The sequence below is a fragment of the Trematomus bernacchii genome, unplaced genomic scaffold, assembly GCF_902827165.1.
Source record: "Trematomus bernacchii unplaced genomic scaffold, fTreBer1.1, whole genome shotgun sequence".
In the NCBI taxonomy this organism is placed as follows: domain Eukaryota; kingdom Metazoa; phylum Chordata; class Actinopteri; order Perciformes; family Nototheniidae; genus Trematomus; species Trematomus bernacchii.
The window spans coordinates 4,703,179-4,719,939 of record NW_022987720.1 but is presented as its reverse complement, the minus strand read 5'-3'; the positions used below and the strand labels follow the sequence as shown (position 1 = coordinate 4,719,939).

General features: G+C 39.7%; 1 protein-coding gene across 5 annotated transcripts in view; it reads left to right on the top strand.

Moving 5' to 3' along the window:
* utrn (utrophin) overlaps window positions 1-2,741 on the top strand; it is a 173,867-nt gene extending 171,126 nt beyond the window's left edge. For all 5 annotated transcript variants that reach the window (XM_034143472.1, XM_034143473.1, XM_034143471.1 and 2 more), the window contains 2 exons: window positions 188-213; window positions 1,361-2,741. In XM_034143472.1, the coding sequence (XP_033999363.1) occupies window positions 188-213; window positions 1,361-1,369 (35 nt within the window). In that variant the 3' untranslated portion in view covers window positions 1,370-2,741. The remainder of the gene's footprint in view (window positions 1-187; window positions 214-1,360) is intronic.
* Window positions 2,742-16,761: the final 14,020 nt, after the last annotated feature.

Here is a 16,761-nt window from a genome sequence, read left to right as displayed (position 1 = left end):
ACTCCTATGAGGGCTTTAGTTAGAAATCCATTGTAATTTGGCAGACGCTCCGGCATTATTAGCATTTGGATACTGCACAGCTTCAAGGCTTCGAGGAATATGTGGGAGGCAGAACATTTAGTGTAAACAGAAATGGACTGGGGAGTTCAAGTATTAAATCCTTGTCTCTTTTCTTTGTTTCCCACAGCCTCGAGCCTCTCCTCAAGACCACAGGTAAGACGAGGTTCTTCTACACCTTTAAACACACACTATTACCATAAATCTGTCTGTGTATTTCCAGCTTGTATGGAAGCTGCTTTATTGTGTGTATTTGTGCGGGTTTGAGTAATTGGGCAAGGTGAGAGAACTGTGAGCAGAGCTACATTTTAAAGGTAATTACAGCTGCTGCCACTAAAGTAGCCTCAAGGTAGCCTTCACATGCCTCAGTCCTCCACATTTGGTGGGCTGTGAGAAAGAGACAGCTAATGGATCTCTCCCGAGGACCATTAGCTGCTCCTCTAGTCCCCCAGTCTGAGGCCAAGGTGCATTTTGGGACTTAAGTGTGGTAAAAGCCATTGCCACTGACCCTTCTGCCGCTGTAATTTTTTACCCCGCTATTCCTCTTTTCCTCTCACACTATTCTTTTCTTTCTCTCACCATATTTTGAGTCTTCTTGACAATTTGGCACACAGCTAAGGCCTTTACTCGCCAGTTTGAGTGCTTATTTTCTATTAATCCATAAGTGGTGGCTTTTTCCCTTTGGTTCCTACTTCACTCTTTGATAGCCATTACATTTCAACGTATGGTTTCAGCGTGTCACAGCTCTAATTTGAATGAGTCAAGTTCATTATGACTCCCTAACCACTTTGTATTCAGTTAACTTAAGAAATACATCGAACCAAACGTCCTTCATCTCCTCAGTTTCTTTTTACTGGTATTAAGTTTACTCATCCTTCCACTTTTTCCTTTTCTTATTATCCTTGACACCGTGTGTCACACTTTCGGTTGGTTTTCATACAGAGACATGGTTGAATTGGTTTGAATGCCTAATTCCATTACTGAGAAGACAGCAATGTTTTTTTTAAATCTCCCCTGCATGTCATCCCGCCCACCTCCTCCCTTTTCTCCACACCAAGCTCCTAATGGACTGTAACTGGCTGGAGGGACTGCAGTCCATTTGCCAGCTTTCAAACCCCATCACTTTGTTCAAACTTCTGATATTTCTACACAGTGATGTCTTGATGAAGAGAAATGAGGCGTGTTCGACCAAAAAAAAAGACAAGAGCACTAACTTTCTACTTGAAAGGCGCACACCTACATCGTGTTGTTTTGTGGTCTGATCTAACATGGTGATTAAATGTTTGTGTTCTTTGTTTCGCAGGTGATGTGAGGAGAATCCCCACAGAGCTCGGCGTGTGTTAGTGTGCACACATGTGAGTGTGCGCAGTAAGTGTCGGGAGGAGACCATTCCCAAACAAACAATCCCCCCTGACCCTAAATCCCAAAGACGCACAGGACCAGACAACTTTACTACTTTTACCACCTTGTCTTGTACTATGCAAACTGTACATTTTATGAACTGTAGATTGTACCTGAACTTGGTTTAACATTTGTCAGTGATTTGTTTAGATATGCAGATGAGAACATGGACACGGGGCTTTGTATAGTAAAATATGCTTTTTATTTTTATTTTCCTTCAGAGGGCAGTTTGAGATTTGTGTTTCTTTCTCGTTGATTTCTGCCCCGAACGGGAATCAAACTGTTACATTTTTGTGTCATTCCACTGCTTTGTACCCTCCAGCCCACAGTAGTAGTAGAAGGAGGTTTCCATGTTTGGGAGCACGCACAGTTCCTGAGTAATAACATCTAGTGGCTGAGAGGATCATTTTGAAGGCTGTGTCACCTACTCAAAGCATCGGTTTTGTTTTTGATTATGTAGCATGCTCAATGTCAAGTTCCCCTTTAAAGCATTGATATGCTGGCAGACTTTGTGTCAAATTCGATTTGTTCTGTAAACGTTACCCCTTCTGTGCCTATACAGTTTGTCATTCCACGTGTGGAAGACAGAGAAAAGATTTGATGAATGAAAGTGGGATTGTGTATAAAGAGAGAAATTCTGGAGAATAAAGATTTAAATCTAAGGTCGTTCTGTAATTGGATTTTTAAGAGGCCCACCGTCATTATGTAGAATAGTTTTTTTTTTTTTAAAGATATATGATCAGAAATCAGAGGAAAGCCATGATTGCCTTGCTACCTCAGACTCATAGACACAGTTTTGTTTTTGTGGTTTGTGAACTTGTTTAAAACATTGCAATCATTCACAGAACAAGATCAACCTGGTTTTAGCATTTTAAGCTTTAGCTTACTGTATTGGTGTACACTGCAATGAGGAGAAACCAAGTATAAAAGTTGCTATTACTGTACCAGAATGGGTCTGTGGCCTGCTGAAGCTAGCCCCCCGTAATGACGAGTATTACGTTCTCTGTTGTTGGTTTTCCACTGGCCTTCTAGCACTGGTCCCTCACTGCGTTGTGTTGTTGTGCTATATGCTATCCTGTAAAACTTGTGAGACTGAGCAACACTACTATAACCTCCTCTGACTGTAGACTAATGATGATGTTGGTGATGATTTTAATTATTCCAATCATGATGAACCGTACCATGGCAGAACTGTGTCGCTTCTCCTGAGGTATGTAAAATAGATTGACCACACTACGTGTAATATGGCTACGTTTTATTCTAAATAAACATTTTATAACAAGTATGCGTCCCCTCTGCTGTTATTTCCTTACTTACAGTCCGTTAATTTAATTGCAAGGACTATAAGGGTATATTGAGGCTGTGAATATTTCAGGTAATATAGATGAATCACTTCCCACAATTTCATAAACACTGATTACAAATTAATTTGACTGCTTGATTTGTTTTTATATGCAACACTTGCCGCGCATTTTAAGCCATTTCACACGCATACTCCTGCTATTAAGGAAATAGGCATTGATGCTGCCAACTCCTCAGGGTCAACAAGCCAGGATTGCAGAATTACAATGTATCAAAGGAATTGATCACGCAGTGAGAGGTATCATGACTACATGGTTGCTGTGAGCATGCTGAGCTGTAATTGATAACTCAAAATGAGTAATGCAAGTTAATTAGCCTGTTACTCCTGCCTTATAAACAACATGTTTTCTTCTATTTTAGCAGCCTAACTCTGCATTGATCATTCTAAAGGTTGTGTGATGTTCAATTAAAGAAACGTACCTTGCTCTAACTTGGCCATGCTGTCGTTTGAGAATGGCTATAAATCAAATCTGCATGCACAAGTTATTTCATGGTGTAAAATCAGCTCATTTTTGCAACCTGTCAGACTAAATGATGTCCCAACAGGAAATTATCTGTACTCTTGGGGCTACAGTTATTAGACCACACAAAACTCGATTGGATGGATTTGTCTTTAAGCTGCATGAGCAAGTACTATTTTGTATAACCTTGTTCTCTCCAGTTCAGAAGAAGACTTAATTACTGAAAATATCAACCCTGGGGACATTTCCATGTTTTTTTTTGTGCTGTGACATCTGTAGAAATTTAGCCCAAACTCACATGGTAACTTTTCCTTGCCAAGTGTTGTCCTAATAGCACTCCCTATCGTCCATGGTCCGTCTGTTCCATAACACGCTTCAATAATGCAACAGTAGCCAAGTGGTAGTGCACCCTAATTGGATCTGGGGCTACTGTACATATTCTGACTCACATCCTCTTTGCTCCCTGAGGTGTTTTAATTAGTCTACCACTCCCATTTATGTCATGCCCTGAAGGAATAAGCTCGTTTGTAAAGGCGAGGAAGTTTGTTAAGTAACAAACTGGCATACCCAAGGGAGAGGTGGTACTTATTCTGGACTGGATCCCATTACAAAAAGAAGTGCACTGGTGTTGTTATTAATATGAATGTGACTAATAAGCTACATTTGAAGGAGGATTTGGTTTAATTACTATGAGAATCTAATTTGCTCATATGAAATTTAGTTAAAACAAGATTGCATAAATTATCAGCAATCTTTTCAAAGTATTTTAATCCTGCTCAGACGCAGCTGTATTATTTAGTGCATTAGACTGTCAAGCTCCACTAAGGTGCATTCTGCTTGCTCGACTGGGCAAGGATTAGTATACCGCAGTAAACACAATTCATTAGTGGATTATATGATAACGCTGTAAGTGAAATTCATTTGCCATTCAAACCGAGGTTATTGGTACTGCTAGAGCTACAAAGCAGAGCAGTGCAGCCCTGAGCTGGTAAGTATTAAAATATGCTTGTTAACATTAAAGTCTCAAACAAACCAACTTTAACCAACAGCACACTGCACGCCATGTCCTCAATCTTAATCGGCATTAGCAGCCTCATGTGGCTATAATGTTCATTACACACCAGTTATATACTAACAAACACAAAAGTTAAATGTATGAAGGAATTATGTGACAACTTTACTGAGGCAAAAACTATGACATTTGGCTTGAGGAGGCAGTAGGCTACACTCCGCTATAACCTACATTAAAAACAAAATAATCCTAACTCAAGCATTATAACGACTTTTTGTTATTTCTTACTCACAATGAAAGGATTTTGAGTCTATAAACAGGTTCCTTAAACAAGAACATATTTAATTACTGTGCTTGTCACCAGGTAGGCGTACAACCTAGAATCTACACTCACTTACATGTCAAGCTTCGGGCTAGATAATGTAGTTATTTTGTAACATGGTTGATTGAAAGCTTCCGGTCACTGTTGCGTCGGGGATTCTGCGCCATCTTGGTATTTATATAATTGATTTATAGTACATGGAAGTACCATGGATGTATAATAAGAACCCACGTAGCCTACCCCTAACCCCTACACGTTGGAAAAATGCGTTTTTGCATTACTGTTTTTTGACGGACATTTATTTGTCTGCCTCATAAGTTGCTAAGGAAGGTTTCCGTTCATAAGTTTTAGAATGCTCTAGTATCTAAAAAGTGTGTTTACATTACAACAAAACCCTGCGGAATCACCAGCACCTTGACTCTGGGACGTTTTTCTAAAGAAAGAGAGGTAAAAGTGTAAAATAGTGCTATATATTTTTAGTTTTTTGTCCTAAGTGGCATAATGTGGTTCCGTTTTTACAACCTCCTTTGTTTATAATAGTAGTTTGTCTTAGCATGCTATAGTTTTATAGTTTTACGATACGCTAACGGCTAACAAGCAGTGGTGCAAGAAGTACTCAGGTCGTGTACTTATTAAGTTGCTGTTGACTTACTTAACATAGTTTTTTTTAATTTATTTAAGCATACTAGTTCCCCTTACTCTACTTTTCCTACAACTTGATTTTCCTCTTTGGATTTAAATGTCAGTTGTCTGGTGTACCGCTTCGTTCTGACTGGAGCCACCCAGTAACGGCTGGGTGGATTATTAGACATTTTGTACAGACATTCAAAATCCCCATTGGACGGCCTTGCCATTATAAGCATGCTGACACACTGACACAGCTGTAGCTCATTAGAGCCTGATGGAGCCTGTGATGTTGCTGGAGGATCTTGTTTACTCTCATTCAGTGGTGGAAGAAGTATTCAGATTCTTTACTTGTACCAATATTAATGATAAAGTAAAAGTCCTGCATTCAAAATCTTACTTAAGTAAAAGTACAGAAGTATTATCAGCAAAATCTACTTAAAGAATAAGAAGTAAAGTAATTTTGCAAAAAAAAATGGCCTCCATGTGGGATTTATTATCATCAGCAAGTTTTTATACAAACAATGTTTTCCTTTTTGCTATAGGATAATTCAACTTTTTTTGTACCTTAAACATTTATTCCCCTAGTTTAGAAACACATTATGTTAAATGTTCTGACAGGTAGCTAAAGCTGTTAAATAAATGTAGTGGAGTAGGAGTATACATTAGTAAAGGAAAATACTTTACTTGTAAAGTTCAAGTTCTTCAAAATTGTACAGTACTTCAGTACATGTACTTGGTTACTTTACACCACTGCTCACACATTGCATTGCTTTATGTGTGTGTCATGTTATCTTAACCATAAACTATATATAGAGTTCTTAACACACATTTTTAAACCTAACTCGTATTACAAAATACAAAATAATCCACTGGTGCATAATACTGCAAATTGTAAAAATATTACTTTTCAGAAATTATCATATTTTTTAATTAAATTATCTATTATTTTGTGTGCATTCATTTGTTTATACGTGAGCTTACGTTGTTTGCTCAGTTTGCTAGAAACCTTTCTGAGAAGAGGTACAAATGTAGAAAAACTGTGTCTGAAAGCGCTCTGCTAATTTGTGTTTATTCAGATGAACCCCAACCAGGTGGCAGGACATCGGTGGCCCTTTGGTTTCTATCTCCAAACTTCAAGAAACACAGATTTTACTGCAAGGTGTTTAAGATCTGACCAACTTCACATACGCACAAGTAAGTAACCTCTTTGGTGCCTAAAAGGGAATCAGCTGGAAAATGTGGGGCCCTCTCACAGAGCTTAACATGCAATGATGCAAAGACTGTCTTAAATCCTGTAATTCCCCCATTCCACATTTGTCTCCAATACCTCCTTTTAAGTATAGGTTAACTCATTGGCAACTTCATCTTTACCGTGACCCTGTAAGTACTGTTTTATATTCAGAGTGATTAAACTGCACTACAGTCCCTCTCTTACCCTGTGTGTATGAGGCTCTCTAAGGATAACAGACACTGTCTTATTTATTTATTGTATTTGTCCTGATACTCATTTGAGCATCACCAACTGTGATCAGATTTTCTGTGCTGTGGGTATGAACAGACTGCATCTATTCCAGGCTTTGGCCATACGGTCACAGCTGTCCACTAACCTACCATCCAGTCCATTTTTCTGGATAGGGTAGTGGTGCTAATGGTACTGGATGTTTATTTTTTCCCTGCCTCTGCCCGTTTTACATTCATGCATCAACACTGGCTGGCATGCAGTTTCGTTCGGCAGCTGTCCTCATTGATCAGATGCTTGGCAGGCAGCAACAGAGCTGGTGGTATGGGTGTTTTAGCGAGTAGCTGCCCCTGGCACAAAGCACGCGAAGAACAGATGTTTAGGAGGGCTGAGGCAGGACACTGCAGGACCTGTTTGGGGTATGGGATACAGGCTGGACTCCGGAGAGATGGAGTCAGTGGAAGAGAGGAAGGGATGAGTACAAGGCAAGCAACCTACAGTAGAGAGGGGGAAAGCAAAAACAGCCCAGGAGAAGAATACAGTTTTCATTATTGTTATTATGTCAGCAGTTGAACCTCTGTTATGCTTACACAGTGTTCCTCTATGTAAATGTTCCGGCTCAAACTAACTTGAGATACACTCGTAGCCTAATGAACCTCCAAGCCTCCCTTGCAGTACTTATCTACTTCAGTTTATTGTCCTCTGTACACTTCAGTTCTCAAGAATATGCTGATTGAGGGCACATGGTGAGTTAGCATTAGCACCATTTTATCTCTCTCTTTGACAGTTATTTTTAATTAGCTAACTGCCCCGGACCTTCCTCCGGCAGGTCATCGAACCAAGGTTTTCATTTTGGATGCTTTAGAGAATATTCTAGGCATTTGTCCCATATCGGCATTTTCTTCTGTGGGCTTTAAAAAAGAAATAGGGGGAATAACCTAATATATCAAATATATACTTTCTTAAATCATTGTTATGTTCTTCCCTAAAAGCCTGCCTTAGTATGACCCATTACATCTATAGCTTTTCAAATGTTGACCCTCTAATGTTACTCAGCCCATCTTTATCTTTTAATGTTAAAAATTCTTCTTTTCAATGTATATGTTTTCAATTTTTATAATTACAGTATCATAACTCTCCCCTTTTCTTTTTTCCTCTTTTGTATAAGTCACATGCCTCCTTTAAACTCTTATGTAAGGACAGTCATAAGCACCAAATAATTGTCTAGCATCTAACGTCCCTCTTCACACTTATATGGCCATCATATATAGTGTATAAAATAAACAATATATACAAACAGATACTCTACACACATGCACTTGTGGTGTTGCAGTTCACCCATTTCCATGGCCCTTCTCTCCAAATCCTGAAAGCTTACTGTAGCAAGCCTTTCAGGACTAAATGTCCCCCACCTCTTTGTGACAGACTCATTCATGAGGTCTGCTGGTCAGGGCCAAGGACTAATAAGGAAGACAAACTGAAATTGGTGTTTCTGAAATTAGAGCAGTGGGAAGTGTGCACTGTGCAGGGAATCAGTCAGTATCTTCCCAGTTTCATTACAGCATGGATCATTAGCCGCAGACAGGTCATTGTCATTCCTGGTCACGATGTTTAGAGCCCTGCTGCCACGATACGACTATGAACCAATCAGGCTGCTCGCAAACACACAGCACAGGCACTAATCAAATTTGATGTGCTTTTTGTATTGGCTGAAAGCTTTCTGGAAAATATGAAATAGACCTTCGTTGTGTTGTGTATGGGAAAACATAAATAGTAACCACATTACCCACCTCCATGTTATGTGTCTTGCAGTTTGATTAGCATATTTCCCTGTATCTGTGAGTCGGAAAGATGTCCCAGGTGTTTATTTCCTCACAGCCTTTACTTTCATAACAAACCATCTGCTACAGGAGAATCTAATGGCCGTCACACTGACATGTTGTGGGTGATACACCACAACATTTTGTCACCATCCTGCTAATTGTAAATGAGAAACACTTACACACACTAGATTGTTAAATGATTCGCTTTGGCAATGATGCTCAAAGCCAAGTTTGGCATATTGAATAGAGAAGTATACCAGGGTTCCCATTAGAAAACATTGCTGCTCCACGCGTCTTGGAATATTTGAATATCTTGGACAAATACGAGCTATACGAGTCAGGTATTATTTGTTTTTATTAAAATTCACAACACTTGATAGGCTATATAAAAAGGATGTCATCAAGGCATATACATAACATATTTTCGGTTTGCTGAGCGGCTGCAACATCACATTGTAATATGAGTAAAGCAGTTTCCTCCAAGATATAGGAGAACAGGTTGAATTTGAGATGAGTGACTAAAAGAAAGAAAAGGATTTGTCAGGAGCTATGATTTTGAATCATCTCTCCATAATGATGTTTAGTATGCATAATTTGTTTTTATGTTTAAGTGAGGCTGAACTTTTGGCATGCTGAATGTTTGTGCAGGTGTATGCTCATTGTCACTTTCATCATATTTCCCAAACTAAAATGAGTGAAACTCTGGCCTACATATTGTTTTTCATGTCTATCAGATTAAATGCACCTGCTGGTGATTGATGATTACACCGCTATGCAAGCCAGGTGCAGATACACATTCACATTGGAGGATGTGTATGAAATCAGTATCTGAATCTTAACTGTCTTCATAATTGTTCTAGTAAACCCATATTGTAATGTTTATTCTTGACTATACATACTGCACACAGTACAGCTTTATCAAAAGTAACATAAGATAGACTTTATGGGGAGGTGAGACATTTGTATCTGCAGTACAAAATTACAGCAACACATAGGCAACAAATACATGTATCCATCAACTTCACACGCCCCTCTACACGTGCTTTACAGAAAAAGTAGGGCGCAAAATGTATAAGAGATAATTGATTATTGATAGTAACAAGTAACAAAGGGATAGTGGCTAGGCTGGTGCATCATCTGTATTTTTTAGATCGTCCTATCATCATTATGTTTGATTGCAGTGACCTGAAATGATTGGCATTGAGGGCTCATCTAGGATCTCGGTGTACAACCACCTGAACAGTAAAGACAAATTATAGTATGATATGCACTGGAGGAAATAATAAAATGATTGAAATGCTGAATTCCATTTAGATGCTTTGGTCTCAGGGTGCCGGTAAAGTGCAACACAACACCAGCTCAGCGTTAGAACAGAAGACGGTAAATATTTAATGATCTGAATGAAAGCCTTTCCGTACAATTACATGTCTTACAGAGCACAGTGCAAAGCTTATGCCTGGAGAAAAAAACATTGTCTTTTTCAAATCTCAATGCTTATTTAAAATCAACATAGGCACAGTTTGTCATGCTGATGTTCATTACGTTCTTCATTATACTCCTGCCTGGTTAGCGTTCCCTTTCTCTAAACCCGTGTAGAGAGCAGACAGCAGGAGGAGCTTTCTGTCAGATTATTAAAGGTACCAGCATGCAGAAAATACACTGTAGGAAGAAGTGCTTAGGCCGTTTCCTCATATCTTGTTCTAAATCTGAAACATGTAAGTAGGACAAATCCTGTGTATTATCACAGAAGAGTAAATAGGGTGCATGAATAATTCATAAAAACCTGACTCATCGCAAACATAAATAAATCAGTCTGGACATCAGCAATAGGCAATCGTCCCTTTAATCCTCGGTAATCATGGATCTCCAAAACCCTAATAAATGTGACGGCACAAACTCAAATAAACATAGCTGGGAGTCTTTGCATAGCAGTTTCTCAAAGATAATGTGTGAAGCCAACACTCTGATACCCTCATTGTATATGCGTATCATATTCTTTTGACAAATGATCAAAACACAACTCAATAAGGCCTTTAAAGAGCCTGTCAAAGTCAGTAGGCAGGTTGACGGGAGGAAGGGGAGACGGCATGTGTCAAAGGAACAGGGACCACCTGAGAAAGATGCCAGTGGAAATGTAGGAGGGATATTTGGATGGCTGTGTGTGGTTGTGTAAAGCTGTGCATATTGTTTTAATATCATCTTAAAACTTCTTAATGTGGTTTTGACTAAGCTTGAAAATGGTGGTCCCCCTATCAAGGACTAATGTCATGCCCAGGTGGATCCCATTGGTAACACGCTTATTGGTTCTATTTAAGACTTTTTGCACGAGATTCATTGTTCTTTAGTCAAAGAAAAAGGAGTTTCTTCCTCAATGAATTGTCTAGTTGGCTACTATTTTGGAGAAGTAGATAAATACTGCTAAAATGCAGTATTGGCGAACGCCCTATTGGGAGAACTTTTGAACTTGACAGCTCGAGCAAAAGAAGGAAAGGAAGTCAGACACAGTGCAAAACCAAAGAGGAATGCAAAAAGAAAACAGGAAAAGACGTAGCAATAATTCTACGGTGTAAGCAAAATAAAATAAAGTTGCTCAAGAGAACGGAAAGGTAAGCAGAGAATCAAGCTGTCAGCTGGTGGCAGCCCCTTCTGATTGAGTCTATCGTAATCCGTTTTATTGTGAATAACTCAATACTGAGTCACTTGTGATTCATATTCCTCACTCATATGCTTGGCTTTGTAATACAGTTTATGAGCTGAAACAGATACAGTCTTCGGTTTCAGCTTTAAATAACAATTGAAGGAGTATTGCTTTCAATTATCTGCTAGTGAGTACGGGAGCTATCCATCAGCGGCCTTCGTTGTTCTCATTTCCCCTAATTGGCATTTTCAGTGGCTGCGGTTTGAAGTGACGCCGTCTCTTGTGCAACCTGAGATAAAACATCTTTCTATTTTTGTCTTTGTGTTCTTCCTCTTTTTTCCTGATCATCGTCGACCTACTCTGCAGACATCGCCCAGCTTGATGTATTGCTCATAGTTCAATGACATCTCACTCACTATTCTAGGCCAGCATGCATCTTCCATTGAGCATCTGGATTAAGTGTTGGCAAACTCTTTCTCAATGAGTTTCAATTTACGAAGATGAAGACAAAATTGGTGTGCCGCGAGCATTTGTTAGATATGTTTTTTTCAACTTCTGCTTTGAGAGTAAGTCACTCTATTATGTTATCATTTGCAACGATTAATAGTGATAGGCAAGCTAGTTTGAATATGTAGCGAGCTAAGCTAGGGCATGGTAAAATAAGTTAAATGTTTAGTAACACCCCACAATATAGATAGATAGATAGATAGATCGTACTTTATTGATCCCAAATTGGGAAATTGTTTTTGTTACAGCAGCATAAAAGGCATTTTACAATAAAACAAAATATACAAGAATAGAAATAAAATAAAATAAAATATAAAATATACATGTCGAAATAGAAAATACAATATATTATATATTATATATATATATTCAAAATATATTAAATATGGAGTATTAAATATGAAACAGATTATGTATGAGTAAAATGTACAACGTGGTTTTATTTCAAGAGACACTATGGAGCAGAGAGATTTATTGTACAGTGTTATTGCAGTGGGCAGGAATGTTTTCCAGTATCTGTCCTTGTGACAGGGGAGCTGCAGCATTCTGTTGGAGAAGGAGCTCCGCTGACTGTCCAGCTGCAGGTGGAGAGGGGGGGGGGTTATCCATGATGGACAACAGCCTGTTCAGTGTCTCTCCACCACAGCTTCAAAGGGGTCCAGCTTGATGCCGATGACTGACCCAGCTTTCCTGATCAGTTTATTGATCCTGTTGGTGTCACCGGCTCTGATGCTGCCCCCCCAGCAGACCGCAGCAAAGAAGAGTGCACTAGCCACAACAGACTGATAGAAGATCTCCAGCATCTTACTGCATACGTTGAAGGATCTCAGCTTCCTCAGAAAATAGAGTCTGCTCATCCCCTTCTTGTACACAGCGTCAGTGTTGATCCTCCAGTTCAGCCCATTGTCTAAGTGCACTCCCAGGTACTTGTAGACCTCCACAACTGCCACATCCTCTCCTAGAATGCACAGTACACCCACAATATGAACACACTGTCCGTCTTGTCAATGATTTTATCAAGTTTTCAATCTTTTATAATGATCCTGCATCCCTCTGTCTCCCAGTGTTACTTTGTAGTGAGTTCAACAACCTGCAATGGGCTCGTAATATCTATTCACTGTACTTTCCCTGAATCTTATTTGCACATTCAAAGCCTGTTTGTCATTTGTATCCATCAGGTGTACTCTAACACACAATAAAGCCCCTTTTAAGCTCTCTTTTGCTTTACATTTCTTTGTTTAGTAACAAGTAAACAAATAAATACATATTTTCTTATGGGTATTTTCCCAATTTCACTTAGTAAAACCTTTCTTTTTTCTAAGCAAAATAACCCTCCCTTTTTAAAATATGGTGAAATAAAGCTGAAAACAATCCGGCTTTAGTCCCTTTTGATGTTTCCCTGTAGCTCCTTTCTATTGCTGTAGTCTTAATGAGAATTAGCTAGAAATCAGGCTTCTGTGTGTGATACAGACTGCATTTGAAAAGCAGGTTTTTCTTTCACAGGAATAAGCCCGGGATGACATGAAGCACCTTGTTTTTCTTCCCAAATCCGCAGGTGCACAATGGAAGCACTGTGCACTGGCGTCAGCCGTACCAGAGCTGCCAGCCTTGTCTGTCCGTTCACAAACTGATTTCTGCTGACGAGGGACAAGCCAACGTGCAATAGTGGAGCAAAAAGCTTAATACAACAAAAACAGTTTGCTGCCTGACGATCAGCAGTGTGAACACATTTACACTATGCCTGGCTGTGAGTAGGTGAATGTTTCAAAGTGTATTTACTGATACACACGTGTGCTCAGTTCCATTATCTTATATGTTGTTTGCCTTGATGCGACGCAGAGATTGATTTAGCTGTTTGTAGCCGTGCGCCGAGTGAATTACAAGTTTATAGCTTTGGGGTTTGTGCGTTCTTCTCTGCGAGATATGTGTTCAGCATTTCCATTAACTTTTGAAAACAACATCTGCTTTGGAGAATTCCTTGTCAAGCTCTTATCCTGAAGCAGCGAAGAAGCCTGGAGGACCTTCACTATGGGCTCCTGCTGCCATCAGTCATTACTTTGGGAATGGGGGAATTTACAAAATGACAAACGCTGACAGCTGAGAAGTTTTCTTGACATGTGTTTGTGTGCGAGGAGATTTTTTTAGACAAAAGTTTGAACCGACAAATATCTCTAACTCCAGCAAAAGCTTCCTTGTCCCTAGAAGCAAACTACGTCAACATGTTTGGATGAATTCAATTTGCACAAAAGCTGATAGTCTTCAAGAGAGAGCTTAGACATGGAATCCTAGGGAGGGTTCTCGGAACATGATTTCAGCTTTGTAATTAAAATCAAGTAATGAAGCAAACCAGAGGCTAAATGACTATAAAGGTTAATCATCTGTTCAATAGCTAGAAGGTCAGACTTTGTGTACTTTGGATTATGTGAAATATTAAGTGTGTGCAGGCTGCTAAAATCACTTGTGTGCTGACATGCAACTAACGGACATGTTCAGTGTGAACTCTGACAAGCATTGTCGATTAAAGGTTGATTGTTAATTATCACAATGCGTGGGCAGAAACACCAATAGCATAGCAGGAAGGAAGCAAATATTGTTTATGACCTTGAGACCGTTTCTAGAGTGAGCTGAAGGGAGGGAATACATGGAGAAAGTGCCTGCAGTTTATAAACTGTTTTTGTGTTCAGAAGAGTTTTTTTCTGCCTGTATGCTGATTACCATGCGGCCTTTGTGCCTGTGTGCAAACCTACTGTAGGGTAAATGATTGCAGGTGAATAAGCCGGTCCTGAGAGTCTTATTGGAAAACATTGCTGCAATCACCTAATGGTCCATATCCGTCCCCTACAATAAATAAATCTCTCCTTTTCTCTTTTCATTTCTCTTACCCCCACAACCTGTAAGAGCTGTATGTATTCTCTTGAAATTGTGTTAATCTCTCGCTGGGATTTATTTTCCTTTCCTCCCTCTCTGTCATTGCACCACTTACTCATTATGCCTCTCTCTCTTGCTCCCACTCTTGCTCCTAGAGCACAAAACACTATAGAGATTATCTTAGTTTATTCGTTTGAGGCCATCCTGAGAAAGAAGGTAGCAACCGGAAAATGTATTCAGTTTACCAAACCGCCACACTTTGGAGGACATTTGAATGTTTCTATGATAGTCTGCATCTATCCAATGTGCCCTGTTAATGTCTTCACAACTGTTTAAAGTACTCATTTCCTAAAATGACCCTCCATTTCCACGACTATAAACACATAACCAAAGGAACAATCCATCTGCTCTGGCCAAAAGCTACAAAAAGGCTTTGAATGTGCAACTTGCTTGACTCACATAAAAAAACAACCTAACCATATAAACTTACTGTAGCTTATACATTTAGCTTTGTCTTCAGTTAATACAAACACAATCTAACATGCACACTATACTGTAATAAGAGGGATGATTATTACATTTGCAGTTATCTACTTTAGGTGTTATAAATATCTAGTCCATCTCGTGCCTGATGGCGAGTGAGAGAAGTCTTTTAATGATACATCAAGAAAAAGCCTCCATATACATCATATCCAATACTCTTCCCACGCCAGGGAAGAAGTCTTGATTGACGGGTTCATTGATGTGTTGTACGGACCTGTGAGACGGAGGACTTGCCAGCGGGCTTTACTGGCGAGTAAATGAGAGGAATATTCTGTTTCACATGATGCCAGACAAGAAACTGAACCACATGCATTAGCTGGAATTTGTAACTGGCACAATCAAAGCCTAATGATAGCGTGTCATGTGTCCCACGAATAACAACTGTTAAATTCACTTGAAACAGAAGAAAAGTGAAACGATACATTGGGTTTAATGCTTGAATGTGTGAGACAGATTGTGAGCTCTTTAGTTGAATAACATCCTCATTGCTTCCACAATAATCCACAGATTTACCTCTTCATCATGAAAGCTCTTAACCTCGATTTCTAAACAAAAACCTGGGTAAATCCCCTTGAACAGCTCTGTGTGGAAGATGTCAGTTGCCATAACATGCTCACAGCGTAGGGTCAGTATTGATTTAGGCTAATCCCTCCCCTATGCACAGGATTATCTCCTCCTGACACTGTACAAACCGCTGTGTACCAAAGACAACCGAATGGATCTGAAAGCCCAGGTGAAATCAAACAGACCAGCAGCTAACACTGATCTGTGCTAATCCGGCCAATGAGTGTAAGAGCAGGTTGTCATAGTGTCGCCTGGTATTCTGGGATACAAAGGATAGCTTTTGTTGAATGACTAGCTGTGTGAAAATGGACTGCATTTATAGCGCTTTTCTTAAAGCACTTGCATACATACAAGTCACCCATTCATACACATAATACAGAGGCAGAGGCTACGAAATCAAAGTGCCACCTGCTCATTGAAACTAACATGCCATCGGGAGCAATGTGGGGTTAAGTATCTTGCCCAGGACACACCGACAAGTTGATTGCAGGGGCTGGGGATCGAACCCGCAACCTTTTAATTTGTCAAAAAACGTTCTACCTCCTCAGCAACATTCGCCCTAAACATGAGGATTTCAGGCCTTTTCTGTATTTGTTTAAGTATTTCACCGATCAGTTCTTGCCAAAGATTGAAGAACTGATAAGTGAAGAATGTGCTGTATGTAAGATTGCATGTGGTTGTGTATATTCACATACAGAAAAAATCAATTCAGACACATGCTTATATCTGTTTTAATGTTTTATTGTACCTCTAGTTTCCCTCTTGCTAGCCACCACATGACAAATTCTGATCTTTCATCTCTGAGCCACCCCCCAAGGGGAGGGGAGCTGTCTTTGTCCTTTGCACGGGGCATTGTGTTGACCGGTGGTCTTCACACTGCAGCGTGAAAATCTGCACACCGTGTGTTAGTGTGCTGTTTTTGTTTTCCAGCAAAGCCGTAGAGCAGCACAGGGATAAGCCCAGTGTGTGATGTGTGCTGGGCGGCTGGAAACCTGCTGCTTTATGTTGCTGCTTTTTTTTAACAACGGTTTCATGCTAATGCGATGCGCACAGAGCTCTTCGCTGCTGATTTCAGTTGGAAAAGATACATTGACGTTACACAATCCTCCGTTTCCCC